The 20,728-nt window shown below is 42.5% G+C and overlaps 1 protein-coding gene across 2 annotated transcripts; it reads left to right on the top strand.

Annotated features, from left to right (window-relative positions):
* The first annotated feature begins 6 nt into the window (after positions 1-6).
* LOC119368018 (probable dual specificity protein phosphatase DDB_G0281963) lies at positions 7-2,970 on the top strand. Of its 2 annotated transcripts, none has more exons than XM_037633377.1 (3): positions 7-106; positions 2,039-2,573; positions 2,681-2,970. In XM_037633377.1, the coding sequence occupies exons 2-3, from the start codon at positions 2,039-2,041 to the stop codon at positions 2,833-2,835; spliced, it is 690 nt and encodes a 229-aa protein (XP_037489274.1). In that variant the 5' UTR covers positions 7-106; the 3' UTR covers positions 2,836-2,970. The 2 variants fall into 2 exon arrangements, with proteins under 2 accessions (XP_037489274.1, XP_037489275.1); XM_037633378.1 differs by having other exon boundaries at positions 28-106; positions 2,036-2,573.
* Positions 2,971-20,728: the final 17,758 nt, after the last annotated feature.

Below are 20,728 nucleotides of genomic sequence, written 5' to 3' on the forward strand. Positions count from 1 at the left end.
AAAACTTAACCGGAAGCGCCGTATCCCTCTCGTCGGCAGCGGCGCGGCGGTGAGACGAGCCGAGGGCGCCAGGCGGAGCCATTGGACCCGGCTTCATCCACCGGAGGTGAGCACGATTAGAATCCCACTAATTTGCTCCCTTGACTCCTGCCAGAACCCGCCGAACCCTAGGGTTTTGGGGGAGCTTTGCCGGCCTGTTTCTGTTCTGCTCTCGGCGACCGGCTTCGCTATTAAGGTCGTTTGCCTTTCTTGTTAGTACTTTGCAATGCCCACAGAGGATTTTGGTTTGATTGGTGGGTAGAATGGCCGACCTGCAACTGCCCCACATCTATGTTGTTGGGTCGAAATCCACGATTCTGGTTCGGTTTACCTTTTCTTGATGTGTGATCTGTTTGGGAGTTTGCGACTGCAGGATTAGCAGCCAGGTGTGATGGCTTTGGTGCATTGTATCTGTGATTCTGGGGACGTTGTCACAATACTGGATGTGTTTTCATCCCTGCGGGATTAAAGAACAAATGCCGCTTGGTTCCCATGTTATGAGTGCTTAAAGGGGGAGAACCTACATCATCAAGCATCTGTGCAAAGTTTATCTACTCCAATGCAAATTCTCTCTTTGTTGGTACTTAGATGATTTAGCATATATATAATTTCGTCGTAATTAAATACATGAGTACCTCTTAAGCATTGGTGTCTGACCAGACACTCATGCTTCAAAATAAGCACCAGCGCCATCCTAAGTGGCAAGAAAAAAATGGTTAATAACTTAACAAGCACCTCTCCAAGCACTTGCACTGTACATGCTCTTGGGTGCATCCGTATGTTTCTTTAATTAACAGACATCGGTAGAAATTATGAAGTTATTAACAGACATCCGCGCTTTGTCGAGCTGCCGTTGTTGTCATTTGTTTCTTCTTCTTTTTCTTTGGGCTTGATGTGCTGTTCGCCCCAGCGTTCCTTGTATCGGTGTTGGTTGCTTTGGAATACAAAGCAGGGGGAAACCCTTTTTCGGTATGTACTATGATCCAAAATACGGCTTCTTAAACCAAAATACCTTGCCAAAGGAGAACAAATTATCACTTCTTAAACAAACACCCTGCATTATCAACATTGTCAAATGCTGTAGATGGTGAGAGATTTACAGGGATACCACCCAATGCTTGACAGAGGTCATGTTGGAGAGTTGTTGGCCACTCAGAGCCTTCTGGATATAGTTACAGGTGGGTGTGTATCGGGGTATCTGTTTTGGCTTTTGTTAGTTGGCACAGGGGATTCAAGCAAGGACTGAGTTGAGTTTGGGATATGTGATAGCCCTCTACAGTCCATGTATCTGTTGCCACTACTAGTCAATATATTATGTCTTGTGTCTGCCATTGCCATATCGTCTGAGAGATACCTGTAATTTTATTCAAACACCACAACCATTACAAATGTACCGCGGAGTTCCATATTGATGAGCTTGAATGTGTGTGAGTTGGCTGAAAGAGTGTTTCTGGACACATTTCTTAATTGTAGCCACTAGTTCTGTGAGTGATATTACATAAATGTAGAATGTAATAGGTAAGGCACAATGAAATGATTATTCTCAGTCAAATCCTAATACTAAGTTCTTTAATTTAGGAGTTGCTTGCACTACTAGCAATTTTGAGATCCCTATAGAGGGACTGATGAACAGCTGAATACATATAGACATCTATTTACACACCTTAATGTACATTAGGCAATCATATTTGTTGATAAAAAATGCATTTATAGAAGCTTTTGTCTGTTTTATGTGCAATCTGCGGGGCACCTATATGTGTGTGTCTGTCTACTAGCACTATACACGACTTCTTATGGTTTGCCTGTTAAAGCTGACTAGGGCTATATGCGACTTTTCATGGCTTGCCTGTTAAATTAGAGGGGGAACTGAACCCAGTTCTCAGCGCATTTGTGGAGGCTTTAATTTTGAACAGCATGGTAGGCTAATTTTAGGTTCTGTGTGGTTGTAGCTTGCCTGCATGTAAACTTGTCATGGCTAATAGTATGTAGTGTAAAGCAGATGGAAGCGAGTCAGCAACAAGGATTTGGAGTTGAACAGAAGTCAGGACCAGAGCAAACAGATGAGATGCTAGCATCACAGGTTAACCAAAAGTTCACGGAAATGTGCCTAGACGACACTGCTGTGGAAGCTGGCATTGTTCAAGAAAAGCAAGATAATCCAGAGGCAAGATTGGAGGTTCATGAAAAGTTTGCTGAAATGTGCCTAGACACTGCTGTGGGAACTGATATTAACCAAGAAAAGCAATCTGATCAGGAGGCAAGATCGGAGGCTGATCAAAAGCCTGCAGAAACTATCAGGCAGTGCACAGTTGTGGAAGCCAATGTTAAGCCAGAAGAGCAGGCTGCTGCTAATCCAGGTGTCATTTACCGCTGCAAAAAGTGCCGGAGGATGGTAGCCACACAAGAGTACGTCGTCACGCACGAAGTAGGCCTGGGAGAGGCAGGCTTCTTAAAGCGCAGAAACGATGCGGGTGAGAAGAAGCCTGAATGCAGTGCCTGCATCTTCGTGGAGCCCATGAAGTGGATGCAGGCTGGTTAGTTCCTCGACCTTACCTTTGTTTGTTTCTTGCTTCCTTTCTTGGTTCAGCGTATTTTTTGATGCAAAAACCTGATGTGTTGGTCTATCCCGTGACGTTTGCAGTGGAAGAGGGGTACGTTTCGAACAAGCTGTGGTGCATGGGATGCAAGACCCGGCTGGGATCGTTCGACTGGGCAGGTATGCAGTGCTGCTGCGGAGCGTGGGTGATCCCGGCTTTCCAGCTGCTCAAAAGCAGGATCGACGAGTCTCACATGTGATTTTACTCGGCCAAGTGGCCTTGCCGTTGCTTGGCGAGTTAGTGGTTAGCGGTGATACTGCAGCAGCATATGTAGGAACTAGGAACTAATACTGTCAGATTTGTTTCTCTGTATAAAGCGCGCTTATCTTGTCCACCACATCAGCTTTGTCCAGCGTCTGTTTTGATTGACGGTTCTTAACTAGTGTACTTCCTTTGTCTCAAAAAAGAAACCTATAAAATTTCTGTCAAGTCAAATGGTGCAATGTTTGACCAATTTTGTTGAAAATTTATCAACAACTACGGTACTACCAAGTTAGTATCATGAAATAAACAACCTATCGCTGGATTAGACCCTCTAGCAGGGCACTAAACACACCTATAGTTCTCGGCCGAGGCGACGGAGCCCCTGGCCTCTTTCTATGTTTGGTCAGAGCATCTTTAGCCGATCCTTTAAAAAACTATAAACTTTTATTTTTAAGGAGTTATATTAAATCGGACCTAGCCGAACCCTTATCTAGTTTATCTCCTAAAAAAATTGTAAGCGGCCGCGGCCAGGAAAAAATTGGCCCTCTCCTCGTCTCCAACATCCAAATTGGCCCTCTCCTCGTCTTCAACATCCACCCGTAGTCGTCTCTACACCCGCTGACCTCCGGACGCACACCAATTCGCTCGGCGGCCGCTTCCGTTGTTGAAATTGACCCACGCTGCCGCTATCCCTTGGACGAAAAACCCGTTGACATCAGGGCAAAAAAAATTGAGGACGGAGTAGCGTGAAGAGTGCTTGTATATAGCGTTTCGATTTCTTTCTTTTTGTCATCCAGAATATCATGAAAGTCATTCCTTAACGAATCTTTCTATACAAGTACAATACTTGATCATATCTGATTCCAAAAAAGATGCGATTTTTTTTTGACTTTTTTGCAGTTACTAAATTACTAGTTAGCATGCACGTGCAACGCACGTCTCAAACAATTATAAGTGGGTTCACATGGTATATTATTGAAACAAGTCTTGAAAAAATAAATCAAAGGGATACAAAATGTTGGCACGCCAATCAAATTGTATTTTCAAATGTGAGACATCTTTGTGATCCAACAAATACGTGAAGAATCGAGTGTCCAGCCATGATTACCACCCTTTTTATCGAACTGATTTCAGACTCTTTCCGAGATGAGTTTGCACATAATCAAAAGGTCACTTCCAAGGACATACAACTTGTATGATAGGAAATATAAGCTGACCTATGACTACAGCAATTTGTATCTTTAAGTAAATTAAAAATGCTTTACAATAACTAACTGAAATTGTAGAAGGGGTAAAATAAATGCGATGATGATAAAATCATTAGTCCTGTCATGTTATCAGTTAAACCATTAACTGATAACATGCCATATGCAGCAGTGACTCGACAATGAATCATCTCCTCTCCGACCATGTTATCATTTAATGAGAACAACATATAAGAACAAAAGAACAATACAACATCAATGGCTTAGCTTACATATAGAAACGGCAAAGGTTTTAATATCATCATTACGTTGAAAAAAACACACCGTGTATTATCTGGTGGGATACAGTGAAGAAGCACAAAGGATAAGCAGCATTTACCAATGATAAGAGTATATTTGATACTACCTAAATTTACCTGCCAATTCATCACAGATATATTTAATACCACAATACAGAAGATGACAGAATTAAAGGGAGACCCAATGATTCCAGGCAATTACATTGATCTCCCTACCGACATAAGATCCAGCAAAAAATTAACATCAGCTATGGCTAGCAAACAATTTCTGTTAAAAGTGTAAATGAGCATTCCCCTGTAGCTTGCAAATGAGCATTACACAAGCTCTTGCATTTAATTAGAGCCTGGGTTAGCAGGAAGAAACAAATAAAATGTAAATAAAGAATAGCTTACCTTCAGACTTCGGTACATGTTTTTTCCTAAAAAGGCAGGGAAGATGAACAAAATATGTATACTCAGTAGTTGGTCTTGATGACTTAACAACCTAACAACAGCAGCAAAAGAATACATTAGATTAAGAAAATCACCTATTGTAGCAAGCCATGAATCGACCATTTGAATTATCTGTCGAGGATAATGACAACAACAGGGAAAACACACATTAAAATCACAGACCACAAATTGACACATAGGGTACATTCAAGTAAGTGTGAACAAATGTACTTGTGAGATAGTACTGCCATACAACAAACTTCAGAATTTAGTACTTCTCTGAAATCAGGCCAAAGTCTCATAACATAAAATCGGCTTCAGTTAGTAGTGTCGTAGTCAAATGTCAGTCATCTTTCCAATCACACATATGAGAGATAAAGCCAGTTGCTTGCTCTGAAACAAAAGGGAAACCATATAGCAGACAGTCAGTTGCTTTCTCCAAAATGAAAGGGAAACAAAAAAGAAATCAATCTCAAAGCTTACCGCCTGAATAATCTTGAGAATAGGAGGAGCCTTTAATGTGAAGATCCTTCGCAAAGGCCCATTGAAATATACAAAGATCATGAACGCCTAGCAGCGCAAAGCATTCTCATATGAAAGTCTCTAAATCTTACATGCTACATTTCCTCAATGGAGTAATTGGTCCACTTTCATGAACATCAATTCTATGGTTTCCATTGGTTGTAAGTACCATTATCTGACAGTTTACAAAATTCAGCAATATTTCACAGATTGAAATGGTAGGTTATTCATCTACAAAATCAGGAGAGGAGGATGTAGCAGAGGAGTTCCCGACGCGGCACGGACGTCGGAGTGGTGATAGATCGTGTAACAAAGACATCAATAATACGTTCAATTTCTGGTCCATACAGTAAGGGAAATCCTCTGCTTGCAAGAGAAACCAATCTTCTGAACCACTTAATAATCCAGTAATGAAATTTATATTTTATAGTCTGCAAGGTCAAAGAGTTTGATGAGCACGACAAAATTTCAATGGCATTGCAATAACGTTACCAGATTATATTGGTCTTGCAGAAACCACTTTACTAACTCAAATGAAAGGGGGGGGGGGAATGCATAATGATGATGAAGTTCTTTCGAGAATGGCACATAACAAATAGACCACGATTTTTTATGCATCGAACCTGACACTCACAAGTCACGAAATACCCCTCTAGTCAGAATTATTAAAACTGCAAAATACAATATCATGATTGCCTGAAATCCGATCGTGAAAGGTCAATTATCATAATCTACTTTTCATATGTACTAAGTGGTACTGAAGGTATGGTGTTGTTGGGAACGTAGTAATTTCAAAAGTTTCCTACGCACACGCAAGATCATGGTGATGCATAGCAACGAGAGGGGAGAGTGTAATCTACATACCCTTGTAGACCGAAAGCGGAAGCGTTAGAACAACGCGGTTGATGTAGTTGTACGTCCTCACGGCCCGACCGATCAAGCACCGAAACTACGGCACCTCCGAGTTCTAGCACACGTTCAGCTCGATGACGTCCCTCAAACTCTGATCCAGCCGAGTGTCGAGGGAGAGTTCCGTCAACACGACGGCGTGGTGACGATCTTGATGTTCTACCGTCGCAGGGCTTCGCCTAAGCACCGCTACAATATTATCGAGGAGGGCTATGGTGGAGGGGGACACCGCACACGGCTAATAGATCTCAAGGATCAATTATTGTTGTGTCTTTGGGGTGCCCCCCTGCCCCCATATATATAGGAGCAAGGGGGAAGGTGGCCGGCCTATGGAGGAGGCGCACCAAGGGGGGAGTCCTACTCCCACCGGGAGTAGGACTCCTCCTTTCCTTGTTGGAGAAGGAAAGAGGAGGAGAGGGAGAAGGAAAAGTGGGCTGCCCCTCTTGTCCAATTCGGACCAGAGGGGGGGGGGCGCAGGCCTCCTTCCTTTTGGCCTCTCTCCTCTATTCCCGTATGGCCCAATAAGGCCCATATACTCCCCGGCGAATTCCCGTAACTCTCTAGTACTCCGAAAAATACCCGAATCACTCGAAACCTTTCCGAACTCCGAATATAGTCGTCCAATATATTGATCTTTATGTCTCGACCATTTCGAGACTCCTCGTCATGTCCCCAATCTCATCCGGGACTCCGAACTCCTTCGGTACATCAAAACTCATAAACTCATAATATAATTGTCATCGAAACCTTAAGCGTGCGGACCCTACGGGTTCGAGAACAATGTAGACATGACCTAGAACTATTCTCAGTCAATAACCAATAGCGGAACCTGGATGCTCATATTGGCTCCCACATATTCTACGAAGATCTTTATCGGTCAAACCGCATAACAACATACATTGTTCCCTTTGTCATCGGTATCTTACTTGCCCGAGATTCGATCGTCGGTACCCAATACCTAGTTCAATCTCGTTACTGGCAAGTCTCTTTACTCGTTACATAATGCATCATTCCGTAACTAACACATTAGCTACATTGCTTGCAAGGCTTATAGTGATGTGCATTACCGAGAGGGCCCAGAGATACCTCTCCGACAATCGGAGTGACAAAACCTAATCTCGAAATACGTCAACCCAACATGTAGCTTTGGAGACACCTGTAATACTCCTTTATAATCACCCAGTTACGTTGTGACGTTTGGTATCACCCAAAGTGTTCCTCCGGTAAACGGGAGTTGCATAATCTCATAGTTACAGGAACATGTATAAGTCATGAAGAAAGCAACAGCAACATACTAAACGATCAAGTGCTAAGCTAACGAAATGGGTCAAGTCAATCACATCATTCTCCTAATGATGTGATCCCGTCAATCAAATGACAACTCTTTTGTCCATGGCTAGGAAACATAACCATCTTTGATAAACGAGCTAGTCAAGTAGAGGCATACTAGTGACACTATGTTTGTCTATGTATTCACACATGTATTATGTTTCCGGTTAATACAATTCTAGCATGAATAATAAACATTTATCATGATATAAGGAAATAAATAATAACTTGATTATTGCCTCTAGGGCATATTTCCTTCAGTCTCCCACTTGCACTAGAGTCAATAATCTAGTTCACATCATCATGTGATTTAACACCAATATTCACATCTGTATGTGATTAATACCCATAGTTCACATCGTCATGTGATCAACACCCAAAGGGTTTACTAGAGTCAATAATCTAGTTCACATCGCTATGTGATTAACACCCAAAGAGTACTAAGGTATGATCATGTTTTGCTCGTGAGAGAAGTTTAGTCAACGGGTCTGTCATATTACAGAGTCGTATGTATTTTGCAAATATTCTATGTCTACAATGCTTTGCACGGAGCTACTCTAGCTAATTGCTCCCACTTTCAATATGTATCCAAATTGAGACTTAGAGTCATCTGGATCGGTGTAAAAGCTTGCATCGATGTAACTCTTTACGACGAACTCTTTTATCACCTCCATAATCGAGAAACATATCCTTATTCTACTAAGGATAATTTTGACCAATGTCCAGTGATCTACTCCTAGATCACTATTGTACTCCCTTGCCAAACCAGGGCAGAGTATACAATAGGTCTGGTCCATAGCATGGCATACTTTTATAGAACCTATGACTGATGCATAAGGAATGACTTTCATTCTCTTTCTATTTTCTGCCGTGGTCGGGTCTTGAGTCTTACTCAATTTCACACCTTTGCAACACAGGCAAGAACTCTTTCTTTGACTGTTCCATTTTGAACTATTTCAAAATCTTGACAAGGTATGTACTTATTGAAAAACTTATCAAGCGTCTTGATCTATCTCAATAGATCTTGATGCTCAATATGTAAGTAGCTTCACCGAGGTCTTTCATTGAAAAACCTTTTATTCAAGTATCCTTTTATGCTATCCAGAAATTCTATATCATTTCCAATCAACAATATGTCTTGCACATATAATATCAGAAATGCTACAGAGCTCCCACTCACTTTCTTGTAAATACAGGCCTTTCCAAAAGTCTATATAAAACCATATGCTTTGATCAACTCATCAAAGCGTATATTCCAACTCCGAGATGCTTGCACCAGTCCATTGATGGATCGTTGGAGCTTGCACATTTTGTTAGTACCTTTAGGATTAACAAAACCTTCTGGTTGCATCATATACAACTCTTATTTAATAAATCCATTAAAGAATGTAGTTTTTGACATCCATTTGCCAGATTTCATAAAATGTGGCCATTGCTAACATGATTCAGATAGACTTAAGCATAGATATGAGTGAAAAACTCTCATCGTAGTCAACACCTTGAACTTGTCGAAAACCTTTTGCGACAATTCTAGCTTTGTAGATAGTAACACTATCAGCGTCCGTCTTCCTCTTGAAGATCCACTTAATCTCAATGTCTCGCCGATCATTGGGCAAGTCAATCAAAGTCCATACTTTGTTTTCATACATGGATCTTATCTCAGATCTCATGGCCTCAAGCCATTTTGCGGAATCTGGGCTCACCATCGCTTCTTTGTAGTTCGTAGATTCGTCATGGTCTAGTAACATAACTTCTAGAACGGGATTACCATACCACTTTGGTGCGGATCTTATTCTGGAAGACCTACGAGGTTCGGTAGTAACTTGATCTGAAGCTTCATGATCATCATCATTAACTTCCTCACTAATCGGTGTAGGCATCACTGGAACTGATTTCTGTGATGAACTACTTTCCAATTTGGGAGAAGGTACAATTACCTTATCAAGTTCTACTTTCCTCCCACTTAGTTCTTTCGAGAGAAAACTCCTTCTCTAGAAAGGATCCATCTTAGCAACGAATATCTTGCCTTTGGATCTGTGATAGAAGGTGTACCCAACAGTTTCCTTTGTGTATTCTATGAAGACGCACTTCTCCGATTTAGGTTCGAGCTTATCAGGTTGAAATTTTTTCACATAAGCATCGCAGCCCCAAACTTTAACAAACGACAACTTTGGTTTCTTGCCAAACCACAGTTCATAAGCCGTCGTCTCAACGGATTTCGATGGTGCCCTATTTAAAGTGAATGCAACTGTCTCTAATGCATAACCCCAAAACGATAGTGTTAAACCGATAAGAGACATCATAGGTCGCACAATATCCAATAAAGTGCAGTTACGACGTTCGGACACACCATAACATTGTGGTGTTCCAGGTGGCATGAGTTTGTGAAACTATTCCACATTGTTTTAATTGAAGACCAAACTCGTAACTCAAATATTTGTCTCCGCGATCAAATTACAGAAACTTTATTTTCTTGTTATGATGATTCTCCACTTCACTCTGAAATTCTTTGAACTTTTCAAATGTTTCAGACTTGTGCTTCATTAAGTAGATATACTCATATCTGCTCAAATCATCTTGTGAAGGTCAGAAAATAACGATACCCACCACGAGCATCAACACTCATTGGACCGCATACGTCGGTATGTATTATTTCCAATAAGTCACTAGCTCGTTCCATTGTTCCGGAGAACGGAGTTTTAGTCATCTTGCCCAAAAGGCATGGTTCTCAAGCATCAAATGATTCATAACCAAGTGATTCCGAAAATCCATCTTTATGGAGTTTCTTCATGCGCTTTACACCGATATGACCCAAACGCCAGTGCCACAAATAAGTTGCACTATCATTATTAACTTTGCATCTTTTGGCATCAATATTATGAATATGTGTATCACTACAATCGAGATCCAACAAACTATTTTCATTGGGTGTATGACCATTGAAGGTTTTATTCATGTAAACAGAACAACAATTATTCTCTGACTTTAAATGAATAACAGTATTGCAATAAACATGATCAAATCATATTCATGCTCAACGCAAACGCCAAATAACATTTATTTAGGTTTAACACTAATCCCGAAAGTATAGGGAGTATGCGATGATGATCATATCAATCTTGGAACCACTTCCAACACACATCATCACTTCACCCTCAACTAGTTTCTGTTTATTCTGTAACTCCTGTTTCGAGTTACTAATCTTAGCAACCGAACAAGTATCAAATACTCAGGGGTTACTATAAACACTAGTAAGGTACACATCAATAACATGTATATCAAATATACCCTTGTTCAGTTTGCCATCCTTCTTATCCACCAAATATTCAGGGTGTTTCCATTTTCAGTGACCATTTCCTTTGCAGTGTAAGCACTCAGTTTCAGGCTTTGGTTCAGCTTTGGGCTTCTTCGTGGGAGTGACAAATTGCTTGTCATTCTACTTGAAGTTTCCCTTTCTTTCCCTTTGCCCTTTTCTTGAAACTAGTGATCTTGTCAACCATCAACACTTGATGCTCTTTTTTGATTTCTACCTTCGTCGATTTCAACATCACGAAGAGCTCGGGAATCGTTTTCGTCATCCCTTGCATACTATAGTTCATCACAAAGTTCTACTAACTTGGTGATGGTGACTAGAGAACTCTGTCAATCACTATCTTATCTGGAAGATTAACTCCCACTTGATTCAAGCGATTGTAGTACCCAGACAATCTGAGCACATGCTCACTAGTTGAGCGATTCTCCTCCATCTTTTAGCCATAGAACTTGTTGGAGACTTCATATCTCTCAAGTCGGGTATTTGCTTGAAATATTAACTTCAACTCCTGGAACATCTCATATGGTCCATGACGTTCAAAACGTCTTTGAAGTCCCGATTCTAAGCCGTTAAGCATGGTGCACTAAACTATCAAGTAGTCATCATATTGAGCTAGCCAAACGTTCATAACGTCTGCATCTCCTCCTGCAATAGGTCTGTCACCTAGCGGTGCATTAAGGACATAATTCTTCTGTGCAGCAATGAGGATAAACCTCAGATCACGGATCCAATCCGCATCATTGCTACTAACATTTTTCAACACAGTTTTCTCTAGGAACGTATCAAAATAAACATATGAAAGCAACAATGCAAGCTATTGATATACAATATAATTTGCAAAATACTACCAGGACTAAGTTCATGATAAATTTAAGTTCAATTAATCATATTACTTAAGAACTCCCACTTAGACAGACATCTCTCTAGTCATCTAAGTGATCACGTGATCCAAATCAACTAAACCATGTCCGATCATCACGTGAGATGGAGTAGTTTTCAATGGTGAACATCACTATGTTGATCATATCTACTATATGATTCACGCTCGACCTTTCGGTCTCTGTGTTCCGAGGCCATATCTGTATATGCTAGGCTCATCAAGTTTAACCTGAGTATTTCGCGTGTGCAACTGTTTTGCACCCGTTGTATTTGAACGTAGAGCCTATCACACCCGATCATCACGTGGTGTCTCAGCATGAACTTTCACAACGGTGCAAACTCAGGGAGAACACTTCTTGAAAATTTTAGTGAGAGATCATCTTAAAATGCTACCGTTAATCAAAGCAAGATAAGATGTCTAAAAGATAAACATCACATGCAATCAATATAAGTGATATGATATGGCCATCATCATCTTGTTCTTGTGATCTCCATCTCCAAAGTACTGTCATGATCTCTATCGTTACCGGCACGACACCATGATCTTCATCATCTTGATCTATATCAATGTGTCGTCACATGGTCGTCTCGCCAACTATTGCTCTTGCAACTATTGCTATCGTATAGCGATAAAGTAAAGCAATTATTTGGCACTTGCATCTTATGCAACAAAGAGACAACCATAGGGCTTCTGCCAGTTGCCGATAACTTCAACAAAACATGATCATCTCATACAACAACTTATATCTCATCACATCTTGACCATATCACATCACAACATGCCCTGCAAAAACAAGTTAGACGTCCTCTACTTTGTTGTTGCAAATTTTACGTGGCTGCTACGGGCTGAGCAAGAACCGTTCTTACCTACGCATCAAAACCACAACGATAGTTTGTCAAGTTAGTGATGTTTTAACCTTCTCAAGGACCGGGCGTAGCCACACTCGGTTCAACTAAAGTTGGAGAAACAGACACCCGCTAGTCACCTGTGTGCGAAGCACGACGGTAAAACCAGTCTCGCGTAAGTGTACGCGTAATGTCGGTCCGGGCCGCTTCATCCAACAATACCGCTGAACCAAAGTATGACATGCTGGTAAGCAGTATGACTTGTATCGCCCACAACTCACTTGTGTTCTTCTCGTGCATATAACATCAACGCATAAAACCTAGGCTCGGATGCCACTGTTGGGGAACGTAGTAATTTCAAAAATTTCCTACGCACACGCATGATCATGGTGATGCATAGCAACAAGAGGGGAGAGTGTAATCTACATACCCTTGTAGACCGAAAGCGGAAGCGTTAGAACAACGCAGTTGATGTAGTCGTACGTCCTCACGGCCCGACCGATCAAGCACCGAAACTACGACACCTCCGAGTTCTAGCACACGTTCAGCTCGATGACGTCCCTCGAACTCCGATCCAGCCGAGTGTCGAGGGAGAGTTCCGTCAGCACGACGGCGTGGTGACGATCTTGATGTTCTACCGTCGCAGGGCTTCGCCTAAGCACCGCTACAATATTATCGAGGAGGGCTATGGTGGAGAGGGGCACCGCACACGGCTAATAGATCTCAAGGATCAATTGTTATTGTGTCTTTGGGGTGCCCCTGCCCCCATATATATAGGAGCAAGGGGGAAGGTGGCCGGCCTATGGAGGAGGCGCACCAAGGGGGGAGTCCTACTCCCACCGGGAGTAGGACTCCTCCTTTCCTTGTTGGAGAAGGAAAGAGGAGGAGAGGGAGAAGGAAAAGTGGGCTGCCCCTCTTGTCCAATTCGGACCAGAGGGGGGGGGGGCGCAGGCCTCCTTCCTTTTGGCCTCTCTCCTCCATTCCCGTATGGCCCAATAAGGCCCATATACTCCCCGGCGAATTCCCGTAACTCTCCGGTACTCCGAAAAATACCCGAATCACTCGGAACCTTTCTGAGCTCCGAATATAGTCGTCCAATATATCGATCTTTACGTCTCAACCATTTCGAGACTCCTCGTCATGTCCCCGATCTCATCCGGGACTCCGAACTCCTTCGGTACATCAAAACTCATAAACTTATAATATAACTGTCATCGAAACCTTAAGCGTGCGGACCCTACGGGTTCGAGAACAATGTAGACATGACCTAGAACTATTCTCAGTCAATAACCAATAGCGGAACCTGGATGCTCATATTGGCTCCCACATATTCTACGAAGATCTTTATCGGTCAAACCGCATAACAACATACGTTGTTCCCTTTGTCATCGGTAATAGTTGGCGAGGCAACTTCATGAAGACACGATGATGGAGATCATGGTGTCATGCCGGTGACGATGATGATCATGGAGCCCCGAAGATGGAGATCAAAAGGAGCAAAGTGATGATGGCCATATCATGTCACTATTTGATTGCATGTGATGTTTATCATGTTTATACATCTTATTTGCTTAGAACGACGGTAGTAAATAAGATGATCCCTTACAACAATTTCAAGAAGTGTTCTCCCCTAACTGTGCACTGTTGCGACAGTTCGTGTTTTGAAGCACCACGTGATGATCGGGTGTTAGATTCTAACGTTCACATACAACGGGTGTAAGACAGATTTACACACGCGAAACACTTAGGGTTAACTTGACGAGCCTAGCATGTACAGACATGGCCTCGGAACACGGAGACCGAAAGGTCGAACATGAGTCGTATAGAAGATACGATCAACATGAAGATGTTCACCGATGATGACTAGTCCGTCTCACGTGATGATCGGACACGGCCTAGTTTGACTCGGATCATGTAATCACTTAGATGACTAGAGGGATGTCTATCTGAGTGGGAGTTCATAAGATGAACTTAATTATCCTGAACATAGTCAAAAGGTTTTTGCAAATTATGTCGTAGCTCACGCTATAGTTCTACTGTTTAGATATGTTCCTAGAGAAAAATTAGTTGAAAGTTGATAGTAGCAATTATGCGGACTAGGTCCGTAAACTGAGGATTGTCCTTATTGCTTCATAGAAGGCTTATGTCCTTAATGCACCGCTCAGTGTGCTGAACCTCGAACGTTGTCTGTGGTTGTTGCGAACATCTGACATACACGTTTTGATAACTACGTGATAGTTCAGTTAAACGGTTTAGAGTTGAGGCACCAAAGACGTTTTTGAAACATCGCGAAACATATGAGATGTTTTGAGGGCTGAAATTGGGATTTCAGGCTCGTGCCCATGTCAAGAGGTATAAGACCTTCGATGACTTTCTTAACCTGCAAACTAAGGAGAAAAGCTCAATTGTTGAGCTTGTGCTCAGATTGTCTGAGTACAACAATCATTTGAATCGAGTGGGAGTTGATCTTCCAGATAAGACAGTGATGGTTCTTCAAAGTCATTGCCACCAAGCTGTTAGAGCTTCGTGATGAACTATAACATATCAGGGATAGATATGATGATCCTTGAGGTATTCGCGATGTTTAACACCGCGAAAGTAGAAATCAAGAAGGAGCATCAATTGTTGATGGTTGAACCACTAGTTTCAAGAAGGGCAAGGGCAAGAAGGGATACTTCATGAAACGGCAAATCAGCTGCTGCTCTAGTGAAGAAACCCAAGGTAAAACCCAAACCCGAGACTAAGTGCTTCTGTAATAAGGGGAACAACCACTAGAGCAGAATTACCCTAGATACTTGGTAGATAAGAAGGCTGGCAAGGTCGATAGAAGTATATTGGATATACATTGTGTTAATGTGTACTTTGCTAGTACTCCTAGTAGCACCAGGGTATTAGATACCGGTTCGGTTGCTAAGTGTTAGTAACTCGAAACAAAAGGCTACGAAATAAACGGAGACTAGCTAAAGGTGAGCTGACGATATGTGTTGGAAGTTTTTCCAAGCTTGATATGATCAAGCATCGCACGCTCCCTCTACCAAAGAGATTGGTGTTAAACCTAAATAATTGTTATTTGGTGTTTGCGTTGAGCATAGACATGATTGGATTACGTCTATCGCAACACGGTTATTCATTTAAGGAGAATAATGGTTACTCTGTTTATTTGAATAATACCTTCAATGGTCTTACACCTAAAATGAATGGTTTATTAAATCTCGATCATAGTGATACACATGTTCATGCCAAAAGATAGTAATGATAGTACCACCTACTTGTGGCACTGCCACGTAAGTCATATCGGTATAAAACGCATGAAGAAGCTCCATATTGATGGATCTTTGGGCTCACTTGTTTTTGAAAAGTTTGAGACATGCGAACCATGTCTATTGGTGTATATGCATGAAGAAACTCCATGCAAATGGACCGTTTTTGACTCACTTGATTTTGAATCACTTGGGACATGCAAATCATGCCACATGGGCAAGATGACTGAAAAGCCTCGTTTTCAGTAAGATGGAACAAGATAGCAACTTGTTGGAAGTAACACATTTTGATGTGTGCAGTCCAATGAGTGCTGAGGCATGCAGTGAATATCGTTATGTTCTTACTTCACAGATGATTCGAGTAGATGTTGAGTATATTTACTTGATGAATCACGAGTCTGAATTATTGAAAGGTTCAAGTAATTTCAGTGTGAAGTTGAAAGATCGTCGTGACAAGAGGATAAAAGATCTATGATATGATCATAGAGATGAATATCTGAATCACGAGTTTGGCACAGAATTAAGACATTGTGGAAATTGTTTCACAACTGATACAGCCTGGAACACCATAGTGTGATGGTGTGTCCAAACGTCATAGTTGCACCCTATTGGACATGGTGCATACCATGATGTCTCTTATCGAGTTACCACTATCGTTCATGGGTTAGGCATTAGAGACAACCACATTCACTTTAAATAGGGCACCACATAATTTCGTTGAGACGACACCGTATGAACTATGGTTTGGAGAAACCTAAGTTGCCGTTTCTTGAAAGTTTGGGGCTGCGACGCTTATGTGAAAAAGTTTCAGGATTAAGCTCGAACCCAAAGCGGATAAAGTACATCTTCATAGGACACCCAAAACAGTTGGGTATACCTCCTAATTCAGATCCGAAAGCAATATGAATTGTTTCTAGAATTGGGTCCTTTCTCGAGGAAAGGTTTCTCTCGAAAGAATTGAGTGGGAGGATGGTGGAGACTTGATGAGGTTATTGAACCGTCACTTCAACAAGTGTGTAGCAGGGCCACAGGAAGTTGTTCCTGTGGCACGTACACCAACTGAAGTGGAAGCTTATGATAGTGATCATGAAACTTCGGATCGAGTCACTACCAAACCTCGTGGGATGACAAGGATGCGTACTACTTCAGAGTGGTACGTAGTCCTGTCTTGGAAGTCATGTTGCTAGACAACAATGAACCTACGAGCTATGGAGAAGCGATGGTGGGCCCGGATTCCGATAAATGGCTCAAGGCCATAAAACCCGAGAGAGGATCCATGTATGAAAACAAAGTGTAGACTTTGGAAGAACTACTTGATGGTCGTAAGGCTGTTAGGTACATATGGATTTTGAAAGGAAGACAGACAATGATGGTAAGTGTCACCATTGAGAAAGCTCGACTTGTCGTTAAGATGTTTTTCGACAAGTTCAAGGAGTTGACTACGATGAGACTTTCTCACTCGTAGCGATGCTAAGAGTCTGTTGGAATTATATTAGCAATTACTGCATTATTTATGAAATCTTGCAGATAGGATGTCAAAACATTGTTTCCTCGACGATTCTTGAGGAAAGGTTGTATGTGATACAACCGGAAGGTTTTGTCTATCCTGAAATATGCTAATAAGTGTTCAAAGCTCCAGCAATCCTTCTGAGGACTGGAGTGAGCATCTCGGAGTTGGAATGTATGCTTTGATGATGATCAAAGATTTTGGGTGTATACAAAGTTTATGAGAAACTTGTATTTCCAAAGAAGTGAGTGGGAGCACTATAGAATTTCTGATGAGTATATGTTGTTGACATATTAATGATCAGAAATGACGTAGAATTTCTGGAAAGCATATAGGGTTATTTGGAAAGTGTTTTCAATGGAAAACCTGGATTAAGCTACTTGAACATTGAGCATCAAGATCTATAAGGATAGATCAAAACGCTTAATAGTACTTTCAAATGAGCACATGCCTTGACGTGATCTTGAAGGTGTTCAAGATGGATCAGTCAAAGAAGGAGTTCTTGCCTGAGTTGTAAGGTATGAAGTTAAGACTTAAAGCTCGACCATGGCAGAATAGAGAGAAAGGACGAAGGTCGTCCCCTATGCTTAAGACATAGGCTCTACAGTATGCTATGCTGTGTACCGCACCTGAAGTGTGCTTTACCATGAGTTAGTCAAGGGGTACAAGAGTGATCCAAGAATGGATCACAGTAGAACGGTCAAAGTTATCCTTAGTAACTAGTGGACTAAGGAATTTTCTCGGTTATGGAGGTGATAAAGAGTTCGACGTAAAGAGTTACGACGATGCAAGCTTAACACCTATCCGGATAGCTCTGAGTAGAGATACCGGATACGTATAATGGAGCAACAATTTAGAATAACTCCAAGTAGAACAGTTATTTGAAATGGCTCCAAATAGAGCGTGGTAGCTGCATCTAGGAGATGACATAGAGATTTGTAAAGCACACACGGATCTGAAAGGTTCAGACCCGTTGACTATAACCTCTCTCACAAGCATAACATGATCAAACCCAGAACTCATCGAGTGTTAATCACATGGTAAATGTGAACTAGATTATTGACTCTAGTAAACTCTTTGGGTGTTAGTCACATGGGGATGTGACCTTGAGTGTTAATCACATATCAATGTGAACTAGATTATTGACTCTAGTGCAAGTGGGAGACTGTTGGAAATATGCCCTAGAGGCAATAATAAATTGATTATTATTATATTTCCTTGTTCATGATAATCGTTTATTATCCATGCTAGAATTGTATTGATAGGAAACTCAGATACATGTGTGGATACATAGACAACACCATGTCCCTAGTAAGCCTCTAGTTGACTAGCTCGTTAATCAATAGATGGTTACGGTTTCCTGACCATGGACACTGGATGTCGTTGATAACGGGATCACATTATTAGGAGAATGATGTGATGGACAAGACCCAATCCTAAGCCTAGCACAAGATCATGTAGTTCGTATGCTAAAGCTTTTCTAATGTCAAGTATCATTTCCTTAGACCATGAGATTGTGCAACTCCCGGATACCGTAGGAGTGCTTTGGGTGTGCCAAATGTCACAACGTAACTGGGTGGCTATAAAGGTACACTACGGGTATCTCTGAAAGTGTCTGTTGGGTTGGCACGAATCGAGATTGGGATTTTGTCACTCCGTGTAAACGGAGAGGTATCTCTGGGCCCACTCGGTAGGACATCATCATAATGTGCACAATGTGACCAAGGGCTTGATCACGGGATGATGTGTTACGGAACGAGTAAAGAGACTTGCCGGTAACGAGATTGAACAAGGTATCGGTATACCGATGATCAAATCTCGGGCAAGTACCATACCGCTAGACAAAGGGAATTGTATACGGGATTGATTGAGTCCTTGACATCGTGGTTCATCCGATGAGATCATCGTGGAACATGTGGGAGCCAACATGGGTATCCAGATCCCGCTGTTGGTTATTGACCGGAGAACATCTCGGTCATGACTACATGTCTCCCGAACCCGTAGGGTCTACACACTTAAGGTTCGATGACGCTAGGGTTATAAAGGAAGTTTGTATGTGGTTACCGAATGTTGTTCGGAGTCCCGGATGAGATCCCGGACGTCACGAGGAGTTCCGGAATGGTCCGGAGGTAAAGATTTATATATAGGAAGTCCTGTTTCGGCCATCGGGACAAGTTTCGGGGTCATCGGTATTGTACCGGGACCACCGGGTGGGGCCACCTGCCCCGGGGGGCCACATGGGCTGTAGGGGGTGCGCCTTGGCCTACATGGGCCAAGGGCACCAGCCCCTAGAGGCCCATGCGCCAAGATATAGGAAAAAGGGGAGAGTCCTAAAGGGGGAAGGCACCTCCGAGGTGCCTTGGGGAGGATGGACTCCTCCCCCCCTCTTAGCCGCACCCCTTCCTTGGAGGAAGGGGCAAGGCTGCGCCTCCCCCCTCTCCCCTGCCCCTATATATAGTGGAGGGGAGGGAGGGCATCCATACCTGAGCCCTTGGCGCCTCCCTCCCTCCCGTGACACCTCCTCCTCTCCCGTAGGTGCTTGGCGAAGCCCTGCAGGATTGCCACGCTCCTCCACCACCACCACGCCGTTGTGCTGCTGCTGGATGGAGTCTTCCTCAACCTCTCCCTCTCTCCTTGCTGGATCAAGGCGTGGGAGACGTCACCGGGCTGTACGTGTGTTGAACGCGGAGGTGCCGTCCGTTCGGCACTTGATCATCGGTGATCTGAATCACGACGAGTACGACTCCATCAACCCCGTTCACTTGAACGCTTCCGCTTAGCGATCTACAAGGGTATGTAGATGCACTCTCCTTTCTACTCGTTGCTGGTCTCTCCATAGATAGATCTTGGTGTTACGTAGGAAATTTTTTGAATTTCTGCTACGTTCCCCAACAGTGGCATCATGAGCTAGGTCTATTGCGTAGATTCTTTGCACGAGTAGAACACAAAGTAGTTGTGGGTGTTGATGTTGTTCAATATGCTTACCGTTACTAGTCCAATCTTGTTTCGACGGTATTGTGGGATGAAGCGGCCCGGACCGACCTTACACGTACTCTTACGTGAGACAGGTTCCACCGATTGACATGCACTTGGTGCATAAGGTGGCTAGCGGGTGCCAGTCTCTCCCACTTTAGTCGGAACGGATTCGATGAAAAGGGTCCTTATGAAGGGTAAATAGCAATTGGCATATCACGTTGTGGTCTTGCGTAGGTAAGAAACGTTCTTGCTAGAAACCCATAGCAGCCACGTAAAACATGCAACAACAATTAGAAGACGTCTAACTTGTTTTTGCAGGGTATGCTATGTGATGTGATATGGCCAAGAAGAATGTGATGAATGATATGTGATGTATGAGATTGATCATGTTCTTGTAATAGGATTCACGAC

Source organism: Triticum dicoccoides, chromosome 2B (assembly GCF_002162155.2).
Source record: "Triticum dicoccoides isolate Atlit2015 ecotype Zavitan chromosome 2B, WEW_v2.0, whole genome shotgun sequence".
Classification (NCBI taxonomy): domain Eukaryota; kingdom Viridiplantae; phylum Streptophyta; class Magnoliopsida; order Poales; family Poaceae; genus Triticum; species Triticum dicoccoides.

Coding starts and splice junctions, on each gene's coding strand:
- LOC119368018 (XM_037633377.1), top strand. CDS start 2,039: ATGGAAGCGAGTCAGCAACAAGGATTTGGAGTTGAACAGAAGTCAGGA. Junction 2,574..2,680: donor CATGAAGTGGATGCAGGCTG/GTTAGTTCCTCG, acceptor TGACGTTTGCAG/TGGAAGAGGGGTACGTTTCG.